Source organism: Muntiacus reevesi, chromosome 7 (genome assembly GCF_963930625.1).
Source record: "Muntiacus reevesi chromosome 7, mMunRee1.1, whole genome shotgun sequence".
Taxonomy (NCBI): Eukaryota; Metazoa; Chordata; class Mammalia; order Artiodactyla; family Cervidae; genus Muntiacus; species Muntiacus reevesi.
In genome coordinates this window covers 97,835,102-97,852,574 of record NC_089255.1, presented here as the reverse complement: position 1 = coordinate 97,852,574, position 17,473 = coordinate 97,835,102, and the positions used below count along the sequence as shown (strand labels likewise).

The 17,473-nt window shown below is 59.3% G+C and overlaps 1 protein-coding gene across 5 annotated transcripts in view; it reads left to right on the top strand.

Moving 5' to 3' along the window:
• Positions 1-15,221, top strand: part of TTC7B (tetratricopeptide repeat domain 7B) — a 266,980-nt gene extending 251,759 nt beyond the window's left edge. For 4 of the 5 annotated variants that reach the window (XM_065941203.1, XM_065941202.1, XM_065941201.1 and 1 more), the window contains one exon: positions 14,124-14,487. In XM_065941203.1, coding sequence (XP_065797275.1) covers positions 14,124-14,345 — 222 coding nt within the window. In that variant the 3' untranslated portion in view covers positions 14,346-14,487. Of the gene's footprint in view, positions 1-14,123 lie in introns of all 5 variants that reach the window. The other variant, XM_065941200.1, reaches the window with a different exon arrangement.
• The last annotated feature ends 2,252 nt before the right edge of the window (positions 15,222-17,473 follow it).

Genomic DNA, 17,473 nt, shown 5'->3' with positions numbered 1-17,473 from the left:
TAATGATGATCTAAAATTACTTAAAATCTGACGTGCCCTACCCAAACCACTTATGCTTAGAAATTCTGCTCCAGTCTTCCACGACGATGTGACATTTCGCTTCCACCACCTTCCTGCCTTGCCACAGTTCTTGCTCCGTGGCTTGGATCAGGAATTTGGTCCGGATTTGTTTCATTTACCAGGGTCGTCCTGTGTTCTAGATCTGGTTCCTAATTCCCTCCTTATTTTAGGCCTCCCTGGACTTCCCTGCTGTTTTCTTGGCTTCCTGAGCATCTTCCCCCCACTGCCCGCCTCTGAACTCAGCCAGAGGGCGTGGCGAGCGCCCCGGTACTCCCGCGGCGTTTGGGGCCACCTGGGCTGGCCGCCTCGGCCTGTCTGACGGTGCTGCTTTCAGAGATGCTGCTGCCTCACTGGTGTTTCTGGACTTTCCCGCTGGGCCATGTCTTCCCTCGTGTGGTCCAGACTTTCTGACAGTCTGAACTTAAACTCTTTAGCCCGAAGGCCTAGGGAAGGCCTCCCCTAGAAGTTCCCTCAGGGTCTGCTTCTGGTTTTTCCTCGCCGATACCAAGGATGAGGGGCCAGAGTGGACAGGTGGCAGACGAAAGCCTTTGGACTTGGAGCTCCCCAGAGATTGGAGGGGACTCCGGGGTTTAAAGCGCCCGAGGGATTCCCTAATCTGAGCAACTCCTTTTACAGATAGGGATGCGGAGGCGGATGGGGGAGGGAGAGACAGCCCTGAGTGGCAGCCGCCCCCCCCCCCCCGCCCCCAGGAATCCTAACTTCATCACTTTTGAAAATTTCATGCTCGTGGCGCTAGTGGTAACGGACCCACCTGCCAGTGCAGGAGACACAAGAGATGCGGGTTTGCTCCCTGGGTCGGGAAGGTCCCCTGGAGGAGGGCAGGGCAGCCCACTCCAGTATCCTTGCCTGGAGAACCCCATGGACAGAGGAGCCTGGCAGGCTTATAGTCCATGGGGTCACAGAGTCTGAGTACTTCTGTCATCTGTTAAACGGGTTACTAGCTCTTGCCATCCTGGGCTGGGGTGAGGGTGAAATGGAGGGTGAAATGCAGCTTCCTAACCTCCTGCGCGGTGACCCTGGCCCCAGAGATCTCAGCCCCGTGTTCTGGAGGAGGAGAGGATTTCTCAGCATCTTTTAGGGGCTGAAGTGAGTGACCCTGTCTGCACGTCAAGCAGCATCTGCGGTACCTGTCTCCTTCCTCTTTGGCTCCCACCTGGGGTGAAGCCTCTGTCTCTTCTGCGGCCTCTCGCCTCGCCCGGGGATGTCTTCCTGCTCTGCAGCCTCCCTGCTCACAGCTGCCCGAGCCCTGGAAATGCCTAGATCCACGCACTCCAGCACTGGTTTGGGAGTCTGGGTGTGTGCTGGCATGTCTCTAGGTCCGTCTTTGGCATCCCTCTGTTGCCAAGGGGGTAGGGTGGGGGTGAGGGAATTCACTGCCACCCGTCCACTCTGGTGGACACCGATATCCTTGATATCGGTGAAGAAAAACCAGAGGCAGAACCTGGGGGAAACTTGTAGCAGGATGTCCTCCCCAGGTCTTTGGGCCTATTGCTTAGAAGGAATGCCACATGCACCTGTGACGAAACGCCAAGGATCGCCGGGTTTCCAACCCTCGGGCTCTGGGAAGGTGGAGCCTGGGAGCCTCCTCGGGGCTGGGCATCGCAGACCCCTGCCCTTCGAGACCGGCTGACCAGGAGTGGCGCAGGCCCACAGCGGCTCCAGGCTGAGTGCTGGGTGAGGAGGCTGCCCGGGGCCTCCCGAGGCTTCAGCGGCCTCCTGGGGAGAGGCTGGAACCCGAGTCTGAAAGCACCACCCCACCAGCTAGCTGTCAGACGTAGGCCTCAGGCTTCAGAAAGCTCCGGGAGCTCGGGGCCGCCCTCTGGGAGCTCTGCTAGCTCCATGGCCCCCTGCCACGGTTCCCGGGGCCCCGGCCCCGCCGCCTGCTCCCCGGGTCCTCTGCCCCTGTCACTGCTGCCGGCCGCTGGCGGTCACGGAGTCCCCTCTGCTCCCATCTGCGCCCCGTCCCCTGCCTCAGCTGCTCACTGTTTACAGAACAGCTGTCTCTAAGGTACACCTCTGCGGGTCCTGTTTGCTTCCAAGCCTCTCGGAACATCCCCGGGTCATCCGGAAGGCCTGTGCGCAGGAGAGGACGGGCCTGTGAGCCCCGCCCCGTGTCAGCGCTGCCTCTAACGCCGCCTCGGCCCCTGCTGTCTGACAGTGAGCGTGGCCTTGGCTCTCGGGAGAAACGCGCGCCGTCCCTTCTCCGTGTCTCCTGGAGACCCGAGTCTCTTGCCAGGTGTCCGCCTCCCGGGGGAGGGCGGGTGACCCAGGCTGATGGTCAGATGGCCTGTTTCTGCAAGGAAGCTTGGACGCACAGGCACCGAGCCTGGGGCCCGGCCTTGCCAGGACGTCCGTCTTGAAGAGACCCATGATTGCAGTGCCAGCTGACTCCTTGCAGATGAAGCAGAAGCTGCCTGCCCGGCCCTGCGGGGGAGCCCGTGGGTACCAGGCTGTGTTTTTCTCCATAAACAGAAGCACGAAGCAGGCCTGTGGCGGAAAGCAGCCCCCTTAGGGACCAGAGTCCCAGCAGGTTCCCTCTGATCCCCCGTGTCGGGGCCGTGGGCACCCGGACAGGTGCAGGAGGCTGGAACCAAAGTGCCAGCAAGCCGTCCCCGAGGGATCTCTCGGAACAAACCAGAAGCCAGAGCTGCTTCTTTTTGAGGACAAACGTGTTTTCTCAGGCTTGTCAAAGCCAGGCAGGTCAGTGGCGTTGTAACTGGCTCTCTAATTAGAGCTCCCACACGCTGTTAGACCTCGCTGCCTGCCGCCAGTGTCTCACGCAGAGGGGACGGACCAGCCTCTGCCTCTGGGACGGTTGACGCTGCAACCCCGTTCTCCTGCTGACCCTGCCCCCCGGCGCCCACTGCGGCTACAGCAGAGGCCGCCCGGCTCGCAGGGACGCCGGCTTTAGGGGCCAGGCTCAGGAGGCCGCGTGCCCAGGGAGCCTTTGGCGGCTGAAGGGGAGGAGACAGAGGCACGGGGCGTTCCAAGGGCATTTCACCGACGCCCTCAGCTTGCCCAGGGCTTCCTTGGGGGCTCGGCGGTGAAGAACTTGCCTGCAGCAGGAGGCACAGGTTTGCTCCCCAGGTCGGGAAGATGCCCTGGAGGAGGGCGTGGCAACCCCCTCCGGTGTTCTTGCCTGGAGAATCCCGAGGACAGAGGGGCCGGGCGGGTTACAGTCCACGGGGTCACAGAGAGTGACGTAGCTGAAGTGACTTAGCGCAAGTAGTGAGGTCAGATCGCCTGACGAGGGGAGAAGACGGCCGCTTCTTCCCTTCCGCCCTCAGCCCTGGAGACAGCAGCGTCCTGGGGCTGACCCGCCCCGGCCCCAGCACGGCTCTGTCCTGGGGCCTCGGGGCTCCTGCCGTCAGAGGACATGGAGGTGGCCACGGGGCTGGGGACCACGCCGCTCCCCGCTTCACAGGCTCGCCTGCAGAGACGTCCCAGGAGCTCAGCCCCGGAGGGGGTGTTCACCCCACGGAAGGTGGCGAACTCTGTAAACAGGGCGTCTTCCTCCTGGAGGCCGGTCTGCTGCACACCGCTGGCCTGGGGTCAGACGGCTGAGGAGGGAGGGAGGCAGAGGACAGGGGCGCAGGCAACATCCGCGAGGCAGAGCCCCCGGGGACGGCGCGGCGGGGTCACCTGGCCCCTCTGCGTGGAGACGGCCGGGAGGGGAGGCTTGGGAGACACGCAGCGCCGTCCGGGGGGGCGGGAGCCGGGGTGGTTGGCAGCGCTCACCCTTTAGAGCCAAAAAGACCCACGTTTGAGCTGTAGCTCTGCCATCCACTGGCCGCTCCTGCGACCCTGGGCGGCCGTGTGGCCTCTGTCCTGCAGACATGAGAGTCCCATTCTCACGAGGCAGCGGGGGGAGCTCCCGCCTGGCGGCTGTCAGGGTTTGGCCTCTTCCTTTGGCTCCAGGAAGCGGCTACGAGAACCGCGCGACGTGCCCAGGCCCCCGGGGCCCGGCAGGTGGATGTTGGGTGTCCCGGGGCCCCTGCCCTCTGGGAGACGGGGAGGGCTCCCTTCTCAGCAAAGCCCCCCAGACAGAGAGGGGTCTCCGAGTGGGCTCCGGGGGCTGAGAGCAGACCCCCGCTCCTTGGGCGGCAGAGCCGAGGGCAGGTCCCCCTGCCTGCGAGTGGCCGCCTCCGGGGACCGGTGAGTCTTGCCTTCCCTGAGTCCACGTGTGTGTCACGTGGCCTGACCACAGGCGGTGTGCAGCGGCTGCCCCCGACCCCTCTGACCCCCTCCCTCCATCCAGGTGACCCATCCACCCTCGGGGTCCACCGGGGCTCGTGCCCTGCAGACTTCAAGTCACTGGCATCAAACTCTGTGGAAGGGCAGGTGGCCAGCACCTCAACTCAGCCCCGAGGGCCTCTCTGCAGGGGACGGCCACGTCCCTGCCCTTCCCAGGAAAGGGGAGTGCTGAGGAAATGACGCTGCTGGCTCTGTCTCTGGGGCGGTCAGCGTGAGCGCTCGGCCGTGTGGGGAGGAGGCCAGGCCGTCTGTCCCACGGGCTCTGCAGCCCAAGGGTCGCGGGGGCAGCTGCTCCACGTCCACTGCTGAGCCCCCCAAGGGCGGGCCGGGGCCCGGGAGGGCGGACGTAACAGGGGCCCCACGTCCCACAAGTGGGCGGCAGGACTTTCCCCGGACCCCCACCCGCCTTCCTGCCTGGACTCTGTGTGCTGAGTCCTGTTATTTGTGGAAAAAGAGTTTTCCAGGGTTTATCAATTCCTGTCCTCCCGTCGTCACAAAGTGTCTTATCATTCCTGTTTGTTCCTGTGTAAAAGTGGAAAAATAGTTCATGCCCAGCGCTCGGCGGGGATGGGCAGCCACTGGCCAGGATGACCGCGTCCCCCGACAGGTGGGAGATCAGCGCCCTCTGGGGGGGCCTTGGCCGGCGGCCCCGCAGGACTGCCCGGAAATCCCTGGGCCTTGGGCATCGAGGCCGGTCACACCGCTGGTCGGCCGCGAGACTCCGACTGAACCTGCAGAGCTGGGGCCTGGAGGCCCCAGACGCCCCAGCGCGCCCTCCCTGCCCCGCCGCTCCCAGGCGTGGGTTCAGGGTGCTCGCCCTCCTCGGGGAGCGGGTGACGGGGCCGGGGGGTGGCGCCCAGGCCCAGCGCCCACTGAGCGCTGACGTGTCCTGAGCATCAGGGCCTGGGGCCGCCTTTCGGACGAGCGCCGGCTGGGCTTCAGGGCACGCAGGTCCCTGGGGACTGAGACGGGCGTCCCCAGGGTCTCCCAGACTCAGGGACCCCTTCTCTCTCCCAACCACGCTGGGCCTCGCAGTGGAAGGGACCACGCCTCCAGGGCCGCTCTCCTGCTTGTGTCCATCTTACTGCCAGAGGGCCCCCCACCCAAGAGGGCCTCCCCCGCAGGATGGCTCCCCCCAGGCAGCGCTCCCCGGGCCGCAGGCGGCTGCCCCCACCCCCTCCTGGCCTGCCGTGGGCACTGGCCCTGCGGACGGCAGGAAAGAGGCTGCCCTGCCGTGTTTTCTTTTTGTTCCCCTAGTTAAAGTTTAAGCCCTGAAAGAACAGATACGCACCAGGCATGCAGCTCAGCTCAGATCAGTTCAGTCACTCAGTCGTGTCTGACTCTTTGGGACCCCAGGGACTGCAGCACGCCAGGCCTCCCTGCCCATCACCAACTCCCGGAGTTCACCAAAACTCATGTCCATCGAGTTGGTGATGCCATCCAACCACCTCATCCTCTGTCGTCCCCTTCTCCTCCCACCTTCAATCTTTCCCAGCATCAGGGTCTTTTACAATGAGTCAGCTCTTCACATCAGGCGGCCAAAGTATTGGAGTTTCAGCTTCAGCATCAGTCCTTCCAATGGACACCCAGGACTGATGTCCTTTAGGATGGACTGGTTGGATCAACAGTCTTCTCCAACACCACAGTTCAAAAGCATCAATTCTTCGGCGCTCAGCTTTCTTTATAGTCCAGCTCTCACATCCATACATGACCATTGGAAAAACCATAGCCTTGACTAGACGGACCTTTGTCGGCAAAGTAATGTCTCTTCTTTTCTATACACTGTCTAGGTTGGTCGTAACTTTCCTTCCAAGGAGTAAGCATCTTTTAATTTCATGGCTGCAGTCACCATCTGCAGTGATTTTGGAGCCCAAGAAAAGAAAGGTTGTCACTGTTTCCACTGTTTCCCCATCTATTTCCCATGAAGTGATGGGACCAGATGCCATGATCTTGGTTTTCTGAATGTTGAGTTTTAAGCCAACTTTTTCAGTCTCCTCTTTCACTTTCATCAGGAGGCTCGTTAGTTCTTCTTCACTGGTATGTAGCTGATGTTCCAAAAAATACTTGTTGTTTGGAAAATTTGACCAAACCTTTGAATTTTCATCTGGAGATCACCTCCTCCACCCCTCGTTTTCTAGGTCAGAAAACAGGCTGGAGAGAAGGTTCTGCCTAAGTTGGACATCTGGTGGTGGACGGCGGAGCTGGCCTGAGAGGACCTGCCCTGCACCACTGTGACGCTTCCCGGCCCAGGGAAGGCCAGGACTCCTTGCTGGAAATAACAGGACAGGCTTTTGTTTTCACTGTCTTGGTGATAAATGTTCAGACCCAAGTGTAGTGATGCTTCAAAGGTGTGACCCCCCCACTCCGTCTGAGGACAGATAGAGACGGGCCTGACGAGGGCGTGTCAGGGTTGTTGGGAAGGGGTCCTGGCCTGGACTGCAGGATGGGGCTGGGTCGCTAGGGTCCCCCGCCCTCGGCTTCTCCCAGGAAGCCTGTCGGCTTAGCAGTGCAGTGTGTGTGTTAGTCACTGTGTCTGACTCTGTGCGACCCCGTGGACTGGAGCCCCCCAGGCCCCTCTGTCCATGGGCTTCTCCAGGCCAGAACACTGGAGCAGATTGCCATTTCCTCCTCCAGGGGCTCATCCTGACGCAGGGATGGAACCCAGGCCTGCCGCATTGCAGGCAGACTCTTTACCGGCTGAGCCACCAGGGCAGCCCGAGCAATGTGGTGGTCCCGTGTGAGCTGTTCCTGACCACAGAGAACCTCCACTCCGCTGGCTGGGACTCGGGTCATGTCTCCCCCACCATCCCCACCCCACCGGCTGCTGGGCGGAACCAGGTGGCTTCCTGGGCCGCTGTGCTCCCCGGGGGTTCCGGGGCCTCGGGGGGAGGGTCGGGGGGAGGCCGGGCCTGGAGCAGCACTCTCTGGCCATCTTCCCAAACACACGCAGGGCGGCGCCTCCCTCGGGCGGGGGTGGGGGGTGAGGGCGGGACTCAGCCTCCAGGGGGTGATTAGCACCGAACTTTCCACTGCGGGCACCTCGTGGGGAGGCGCTGACTTCCCTGCCGCCCCATGCTGTTGCTCCTGTCTGACTTGTTGTTGGGGAAGGTGGATACAACTAAAGAAATAAGTCAACCTGGGAGACGTTTAAATAAGTCAGCGGGAGTCTCTTGGCCATTAGAGTGGAAAAGTGCGAGCGTGGGGAGCTGGGTGAGCGCCTTGGAAGGTGCTGCCTGGGGCGGCGGTCCTGCAGAGCCGGGGCTCTCCTGAGGGCTGGCGGAGGCGCTGAGGTCCTTCCGGGCGCCATGGTGCCCTCGTGGTGCCCTCCTGAGGGCTGGCGGAGGCGCTGAGATCATCCCGGGCGCCGTGGTGCCCTCCTGAGGGCTGGCGGAGGCGCTGACATCCTTCTCGGTGGCAACAGGGCACGCGATTGCAATGGCAAAGCGAGGGAGGCGAGGCTGGAGATGGGCTGGAAGGTTACTGAGAGCTTTCTTGAGCCTCAGAGTGAGGAGAACATCCAGCAACCCCATGTCTTCTGGGGACCCCAGGACTCCCCCTGCCCGCCTTCACCCCCGCCAGCCCCCCACCCCAGCCTGAGCTGCACAGGCTGCCCCGAGCTGCCTTCTCGTGGATGTCCCTTGATAGCGCGTGGGGCCGGCTTGATCTGACATTTCTTCAGTTAGGTCAGTGCATCATGCTGAACTTCGGCAATGTTGATGCTGGTGTTTCTGAGCGTGAGGTCCCTGAATTTGTGAGTCCTTGTCTCAGGCTGCAGCCGATGGTCAGATCGCCTGCCTGGACCCAGGATTTCCCGTCACCTGGCCAGCCTGGCCTCTGAGGGTCCCAACCAGCCTCTGGGGGTCCCCCCACCCTCTGAGGGTCCCACCATCCTCTGGGGGTCCCCCCACCCTCTGAGGGTCCCACCATCCTCTGGGGGTCCCGCCACCCTCTGAGGGTCTTGCCTGGGCTCTGAGGGTCCCGCCGGCTGCAGTGTGGGACACCCAGACCTCAGGACATAGATATCAAGTCCTGGGGCTGGGGGTGGGGGCAGCGCTGGGGGTAAAGAGACGCAGCAGCCCCCTGCTGCCTTTACGCTGGTTTTCAGGGAGGAAGCCGACTCCTCCTGCATCTTTCTAGCGGGAAGTCAGAGAGGCGCCCAGACTCCAGATGGAGAGGGGACCTCTCGTTTCCATCACTGTGGAAACTCCACACCATGAAGGGCGAGTCACAGAGCTCGAGACAGCCAGGCTGCAGCGGGGGCCGGGGGCACCCCGTGTCTGATTCGCAGGGCGATCATCTCTTCCAGCAAAGCTTATGGGTGGGAGGGTTGTTGAGAGGTTGGCCCGGTGGTGCCAGGGTTACGTCTCAGGGAAGGGAGCTGGGCCCCCACCCCCCGCCCCACCTCCATCCTCCCCTCGCACAGCACCCACGCCGTCCCCGATCCGTCTCTCCATCCATTCAGCAGACGCTCACCGAGGCCCTCGGGGTGCTGGGCCACCCCGGGTGCCGCAAAGGCAGAGGCGAATTGGAGGCTCCCTGATCTGACAGGGCACCGGCCGAGAGGGTGGCAGGGGCGGCAGGGACGGGCCATCAGCCGCGGGCGTCCGGGAGCCCCTGCCCCGCAGTCGTTAACGGGAGCGCCGATGCTCAGAATTGCAGCGTTGACCGAGGGGACGGGTCAGCGAAGGCTTATGTCACTGAGCCTCCCAGGCCCCACGCAGGCCTCGCTGCCCTCTCGTGTCTCACTCCTTGTCCCTGTGATGCAGGCACAGCCCCTCGGGCCCGAGCAAGGCGCCCGAGTCCGTGGTGGAGCTGGACTCGCAGGAGTGCCGGGGCCCGGGGGCCCATGCTGTGACCTGCCTCCGCCCTCTCGGGCTTCACATGCTCCGCCGCCACCGCTGGGTCCCCCCGGTTCAGGAGCCCTCCTCAGCGGTCCCGCAGGGCCAGCGTCCAGACACCCAGTGCACCCCCGAAGCGAAGCGCTGGCTTGGCACTTGGGCAGACCCCCGCGGTGACATCTAAACTCTCCAAGAGGCAGGACCCCTTCCCTGGGGGCCTGGCGGTTAAGGCTCTGTGCTTCCAACACGGGGCACCACTGCGATCCCTGGTCGGGTGACGAAGATCCCACAGGCCGCATGGGGCAGCCAAAAGAAGGAAAAATAAATACATTTTTAATATTTAAAAAAGAAGATCTCCAAGGGGCTTTTGTCTTGGGTGTGGACTGAGGCGCCCCCCAGAGCAGGGCGCCCCCACAAGCAGCACGGGGCTCCGTCCCTGGGCAGCAGTCTCAACATGCACGTAAATGCCTGAGTGAGGAAGACGCTGATCATCCGCAACCCGCCAAGTCTGTTTTGTCTCCTGTGAAAGAACAGGTTTAATTTAATCCCTCACTTCCAGTGTGGTGCCTCACCAAGGTCTTTGTACAAAACACATGATTATAATAATTGCAAGCTTAGCAAGCTGTGTTCACTTGCACCTGAAGAGAGAGACTGCGAGTCGCCTCCTCGGGGGCTCCTATCTGCTCGGGAGGCCAGCCCCAGGGGGCCCCCATCTCCGGTGGCCCCGGAATCGGCAGGGCTGGCAGAGGCACAGGCCGTTTGCATGTCTTCCCTCAGAGGAAGAGCGGGGGCCCAGGGTCAGGGGCACGGCCGCGGCGACCGCATCTTAGCTCCACCACTTACTCCAGCAGAGGCGTCTTGGGCAGGAGCCGGCCTGTCCGCCGCGGCCCCGACGTGCAGACAGTGGGGTGAAGTGGGGTCTTCTGGCAGCTGAGGCAGAGCCCAGTGCCGGGCACACAGCTCGGTCACCCTGGGACTGCTACCAGGTCCCCAGCTTTGAGAGCAGGACGGCTTCTTGCCCACATCTGTGTCCCAGTGCACAGCTGGGGTTTGGGCAGTCACTCAGTGAGTCTTTGTGATTGTGATGGGGGCAAGGGTTGCTTGTTAAGGTAATGAAACATATCAGTCGTTGAATTCTCTGTCTCCTCGGCTGAGGGCTGGAGGTGGGAGCTAAGTGCCACTGGGTCAGTCAGTCAGTTCAGTCGCTCAGTCGTGTCCAACTCTTTGCGACCCCATGAACTGCAGCACGCCAGGCCACCCTTTCCATCACCAACTCCCAGAGTTTACTCAAACTCATGTCTATCGAGTCGGTGATGCCATCCAACCATCTCATCCTCTGTCGTCCCCTTCTCCTCCAGCCCCCAATCCCTCCCAGCATCAAGGTCTTTTCCAGGGAGTCAGTTCTTCGCATGAGGTGGTCAAAGTATTGGGAGTTTTAGCTTCAGCATCAGTCCTTCCAATGAATATTCAGGACTGATTTCCTTTAGGATGGACTGGTTGGATCTCCTTGCAGTCCAAGAGACTCTCAAGAGTCTTCTCCAACAGCACAGTTCAAAAGCATCATTTCTAAAAAAAAAAAAAAAGCGTCGACTCTTCGGTGCTCAGCCTTCTTTATGGCCCAGCTCTCACATCCGTACATGACTACTGGAGAAACCATAGCTTTGACTAGATGGACCTTTGTTGGTAAAGTAATGTCTCTGCTTTTCAATATGCTACTGGGTAGAGCTGCCTAACAGCTTCCCAGGCAGCGCCAGTGGTAAAGAACCCGCCTGCCAGTGCAGAAGACATGAGAGACGTGGGTTTGATCCCTCAAGTCAGAAAGATCCCCTGGAGGAGAGCCTGGCAATCCACTGCAGTATCCTTGCCTGGAGAATCCCATGGACAGAGGAGCCTGGCGGGATACAGTTCACAGGGTCACAAAGACACGACTAAAGTGACTTAGCATAAACGCACACACACACAGTGCTGCCTAAGGGGTGGTGTGGCCTGGACTTTGTGGTTGTTAAGGCTTCAAGCAGATGGACTAGAGCTCCAGCAAGAGGGGCCGGATGGGACTGACCAAGGTTGGGGAGGTGGAAAGGGGGTGGACACTGTGTCCTGCAGAAATACCTGGGCTGACGGATCAGCCTGGATGAGCCAAGAGGCCTGTTCCCGGAGAAAGCGGGGCGCGGCTGGGAGTAAGCACAGTGGAGTGCCAGTCTCAGGGTGAAGCCTTGATCTTTGGAGAAGAGAGGAAGCAGGACCTGAAGAATGAAGGGGGCGTCAGGGCACAGGGGCACATGGAAGCCCCTCACGACGCAGAGGGGCTCCTGAGGTGTGTCGGTCCAGACGGCCAGGTGTGTCCAGGTGCCAGCCCACTTCTGGCCAACCTGCCAGCAACGCTGGCCCCTAGCACTGACTCAGCCACGGCCGAGGCGTTCTCTGGTTGCCCTCACCATGTGCCTGATCTCTGAGCCGCCCTTGGCTCACTAGGGGACCAGGGAGAGACCAATTTTTCATTCCCTCGCCAAGCATGAGCTGGCAGCCCCTGGCAAGTCTGTGATGCCTCCCCAAGCTGCCCCGGCTTTAGGAATTAATTCCACTAAACAGACTGCTCAGGAAGCTTCAAGGTCATTTGGAAATGGGAGCTCGTTCCTACATTTGAAATATAAGTCCAGGAATGGGCTGGAAATTCCCAAGCCTTTAGGAACCCTAGAGAATCACAAGGCCCTTAGCTGGCGAGCCCTGAGGACAGTGGGTCGGATTAGCCCACAGCTGGCTCCTGCAGGCACTTTCGGAGGGGTGCCCTTGCCCCTGCCATGTGCCCCTGGAGCCCCCAGGGTCAGCAGCCTCCACTTTCGAAACAAGATTCCCGGCTAGTGGCCTGGTGTCCTTGTCCCCACTCCAGCAGGGTGGGGTCAGAGCGTCGCTGCTGGGAGTAGTCACCTCCAGGCCCCGTGGACCAAGGTCCCGGTGCTCCTGAGGCCTCATCTCACGGGTCTGCTTTCTGACTAACAGGACCCCCAGTCCTTCGGTGTCTGCAGCCACCCCAAGCCTCAAGGTCACCGCCAGCCTGTGGCCCCCGGAGAGAGGCAAGGAGGCCCCCGGTCCTTGAGCGAATACGCAGGGTGCTCCCGAACAGCAGAGAAACGGGAGAAAGGCTGTGCCCTGGAGGGGAGCCACCCCCTCACAGCTGCGGGAAGGAGGGGCTGGGAGGGACGCTCAGCACAGCGGGCGCCCTTCTGCTCAGATGGAGCTGGGCTGGTGCCCGGGGGCCGGTCTCTCAAAGAGCCAGCAGTGGCAGCGAGCGGGAGAAGCTGAGTGGGGAGGACAGCACTGGGGCCTGGGCCCTCGGGCGAGACGCGGGCCTTTGTGAGCCGGTCTGTCTGCCGTGCTGTGCTTGGCCGCTCCGTCGTGTCCAACTCTCTGTGACCCCATGGACTGTAGCCCGCCAGGCTCCTCAGTCCATGGGGTTCTCCAGGCCAGAATACTGCAGTGGGCTGCCATTTCCTCCTCCAGGGGGTCTTCCCAACCCAGGGCTCAAACCCAGGTCTCCCGCATTGCAGACGAACTGTTTACTGTCCAAGACCCCAGCGAGGCCCCTGTGACGTCATTAGATATGATGATGTTAGTAAGAAACGGAACACATGCTGTTTTCCCCGCAGTTTTCCCCTCTGAAAGGGGGACCTAACCCTGGGCTTACTGTCCTCTGCCCTGGGGAGGACAGCCTCCCTCCTCCCGAGCCCTCCTCCTCCTCCTCACTCAGGAACCTGCCCACCCAGGACCGAGGCGCCACCCTCGTTGCTGAAGCCGCGGGTGTCCCGGCTGCCACCCTCTGAGCACAGGCTCCTGGGTCAGCCTCACAGCCCCGTGTCGGGTGCTCAGAGGTGTCGAAGGCTCTGGGCAGTCAGGGTGCTTTCTGAGAACGACCCAGGCCACAGCCCTGGGGGCCTGGACACTGCCTGCTGAGGGCTCCCGTACCCGCTCCAGGAGCTCATCTAGGAGGCCGAAGCCCCTGCAGTGTTGGCTCAGGGCACTGGTGGCTGTGGCTCGGGCCGCAGCCAACCCTCTGGAAGCACAGCCCGGCTCTGCCCGTGGCCCCTGGTGAGGTGCAGCCTTGAGCAAACCCGAATGGCTGCAGCCCCGCTGCACAGCCAGAGGGACTCACAAAGTGACGCTGCAGTTCGTCTCAAGCAGGGCAGTCCAAGATGGCCCGTAACACCCTGAAAACGGAGAGCGGAGAGGAGGGCTCCGCCCTGGAGGGTTCAGCCCGGAAGTGCAATGAGGCAACCCCCACGGCCTGTTGCCCCTGCAAAGGGGGGGTGGGGTTGTTCAGTCGCTTGAAACTGGGAAGCCTGGGTGTCTCGCTGCGAGGGAGTCCTTGAGTAATGAGAGTGTCTGTTGGATGAAAGAGTGCGGACACGTCAGTTGTGGAGACACACAACCTGGAAACACGATTAGGATGGAATATTTGGGGACCAACACGTGTGCTCTGATTAAAACTGAAGTGATAGCTGTGCAGGGGGCCGAGCCTGGAGGGGACAGTGAGATCAGGGTGCGGCCAGGGTAGGGACTGTGAGCAACTGACATTTCTGTTCTGTTTGTTGTGACTTTTCTTGAGGTTAAAAAAAATTAAAGATGGCAAGCACCCCTCTGTGCGGGCGGGTGTCAGCCATGACCCATGAGTCAGCACAGACAGACCCTGGCCATTCCACATGGTGCATTCCTGGGTGAACCTTTTGAAATAACCATTTTTTGTTGTTGTTCACAAATGGCTGAATGTCTGTGACTTCGTACAGTTCATGGTTTGAGTGATCCTTCTGACTCCCGCCCTGAGCGCAGGAAGAACTTTAATTTCCATTGTGCCCTGCCGGGTGGGGACACCTGCCTGCCTCCGATAAGCGTGCCGAAGCTCAGGGACAGCTCAGAGTCCAGAGCGTCGTCTCTCTGTCTGTCTATCTGCCTCTGCAGGCCCTGATCCTCCACCAGCTGGGCCGCTACAGTCTGGCCGAGAAGATCCTGCGGGACGCGGTGCAGGTGAACTCCACGGCCCACGAGGTCTGGAACGGCCTGGGCGAGGTCCTGCAGGCTCAGGGCAACGACGCGGCGGCCACCGAGTGCTTCCTGACGGCCCTGGAGCTGGAGGCCAGCAGCCCCGCCGTGCCCTTCACGGTCATCCCCCGCGCGCTCTGAGCGGCCCACCGCGCCCTTCTCCGTCATCCCGCGCGCGCCGCGCCCTTCCCCATCGTCCCCCGCGCCCTGCCCTTCCCCATCATCCCCCGCGCGCTCGGAGCGGCCCCACCGACCGACCGTCATCCCCCGCGCGCTCAGAGCGGCCCGCCGCGCCCTTCCCCATCGTCCCCCGCGCCCTGCCTTTCCCCATCATCCCCCGCGCGCGCTCGGAGCAGCCCGGCCTCCCCGCCGCGCGAGGCCCCGACGAGTGTGTGACCAGTCACCGCCCTCCATGTGCATTTCTGTTGCCGTTCCCGCCAGCCCGATGATAGTTCTCGAATCTACTGACGTGGTTCAAAATGGATTACGTGCCATATTTTGTTAGTTGACATCCCAGTTTTAAGTAACATGATTATGGAATTAATCCGCAAATGTAGAAGAATATATTCAAAGTTAAAATTCAGTGGCAGAGCAGATTATTTTTATCAGAGCTGTAAAGAAAACTATTCTCTCCCCCCCATCACCACTCCCGCTCTATCCTTGGCCAAGAAACCAAATGTGAATTTTCTGTTTCCCACCTCAGTAACTAGTCCAAGCCAGGACACCAGCCGACAATTTCTTGGTTTTGTTGTCAATAATTGTACCATGTGATAAATTACTGTCCTCACTTAGAACAAAGCCTGAGTCCAAGAATATTTATATTTTGCCAATATATGCCTGTTACAAGAGAAGGAAATATGAGTTATTTAAGTTTAACTTTTTTATGTGAATTCAGAGTTTATTTATCGATGGAAATATGTACAAAGAAGCTTCAAATGGAATATTTACCGACATTCCTTATACATTACAGACACTTGGCTAAATGGAAAGATGATGTTAATAATAAAATGATTTTTAAATGGACCCACAGCTTGTGTTTTTCATGAAAACCCACAGACCAGAGAGCCTAAGACTCAGTTCATAGAACAGGGAGCTTTTGGTGCCTGGGGGCCGCCCTGGATGGGTCAGCCTGCCCTGATGTTACTGGGGGAATTCTCCTTTCTGGTGTTGCCTGGAATTGGAACATGTGACTCAGGCCTGGCCAGTCAACATCTAGTTTTTCCCTCCAACAGAGGATCAGGACTGAGCATGTGACCTGAAGTGCTCCAGTTAGGATGGGAGCTGCAAGGAAAGGCTGTCCGTCTCCCACTGGACTTGAACCTGAGTTATGAGGTTAGGTTGTGTGGCAGCAGCCCTCTTGCCACAATGAGGAGAGGGCATATGAGAGGATTGGAGCCAAACGTGAAGCTGAAGGCTCCACCCAACAGATTGGACAGTAAAGAGTAGAGACCAAGAACCAGACAGAAGTTGAGCAGGCCTCCCTAATCCCCCAGAGCTGGTTGGCTGAGCATCTGTGTGGTGGTCCCGCATTGCTGGGGACACCCTGAAGTCTTGAGACCCCCTGCCTAAGCTGGGCATGACCTCCCTGACTCAATGAGCAGGCTGGTGAGGGTGCAGCTGATGTCTGGGCAGAGACTGCAGGCAAAAGCTCCCTGTAGGCAAGGCAGGTAGGCATCCCAGCGTCAGCAGTGCCACTGCAGGCAGTCTCCCATGGGTGGTCATAGTCATGGAACTGGCAGTGGGAGGCGCTGGCAAGAAAGGGCGGTGCCCAGTGGGGCAGTGAGTGGCCCTGGCTGGAGGGTGAGCGCCCAGCCTGAGATCCTGTGTCAGACTGTGGCGGGAGACCCACCCAGATCAGGACTGAGAAGGCAGGAGACCCAGGCCCCCCTGAGGATAATGGTCCAGGTTCCATACCAGCCACTCTCTCTCAGGCCAGCTCCGTGCCAGGACTTTACCTTGGAAAGTCCTGTGAGCACCAGCCTGTGCTGATGGCTTCTGTCTGTCCGTCCAGCATCTTCCCCTCCAGAGCATCCCACCTCTCAGGAGAGCTCAGTCTCCATCCACATGGCTCAGGATGAACTCAGAGGTCCGGTCTTTTCATCCAGAACCGTAGAGCCTCCTAATTTAGTGATGGTAAGATGGGCTCAAAAAAGGACAGAAATGTATGGACCTGAGAGAAGCAGAGGATATTAAGAAGAGGTGGCAAGAATACACAGAAGAACTGTACAGAAAAGATCTTCATGACCCAGATAATCATGATGATGTGATCACTCACCTAGAGCCAGACATCCTGGAATGCCAAGTCAAGTGGGCCTTAGGAAGCATCACTACAAACAAAGCTAGTGGAGGTGATGGAATTCCAGTTGAGCTCTTTCAAATCCTGAAAGATGATCCTGTGAAAGTGCTGCACTTAAAATGCCAGCAAATTTGGAAAACTCAGCAGTGGCCACAGGACTGGAAAAGGTCCATTTTCATTCCAGTCCCAAAGAAAGGAAATGTCAATGCTCAAACTACCACACAATTGCACTCATCTCACACACTAGTAGAGTAATGCTCAAAATTCTCCAAGCCAGGCTTCAGCAATATGTGAACTATTCAAGCTGGTTTTAGAAAAGGCAGAGGAACCAGAGATCAAATTGCCAACATCTGCTGGATCATCAAAAAAGCAAGAGAGTTCCAGAAAAACATCTACTTCTGCTTTATTGACTAGGCCAAAGCGTTTGAGTGTATGGATCACAACAAACTGTGAAAAATTCTTAAAGAGAGGGGAATACCAGACCACCTGACTCGCCTCCTGAGAAATCTATGCAGGTTAAGAAGCAACAGTTAGAAATGGACATGGAACAACAGATTAGTTCCAAATAGAAAAAGGAGTATGTCAAGGCTGTATATTGTCACCCTGCTATTTAACTTATATGCAGAGTACATCATGAGAAACACTGGGCTGGAAGAAGCACAAGTTGGAATCAAGATTGCTGGGAGAAATATCAATAACCTCAGATATGCAGATGACACCACCCTTATGGCAGAAAGTGAAGAAGAACTAAAGAGCCTCTTGATGAAAGTGAAAGAGGAGAGTGAAAAAGTTGGCTTAAAGCTCAACATTCAGAAAACTAAGATCATGGCATCCAGTTCCATCAGTTCAAGGCAAATAGATGGGGAAACAGTGGAAACAGTGAGAGACTTCATTTTTGGGGGCTCCAAAATCACTGCAGATGGTGACTGCAGCCATGAAATTAAAAGTTATGACCAACCTAGATAACATATTA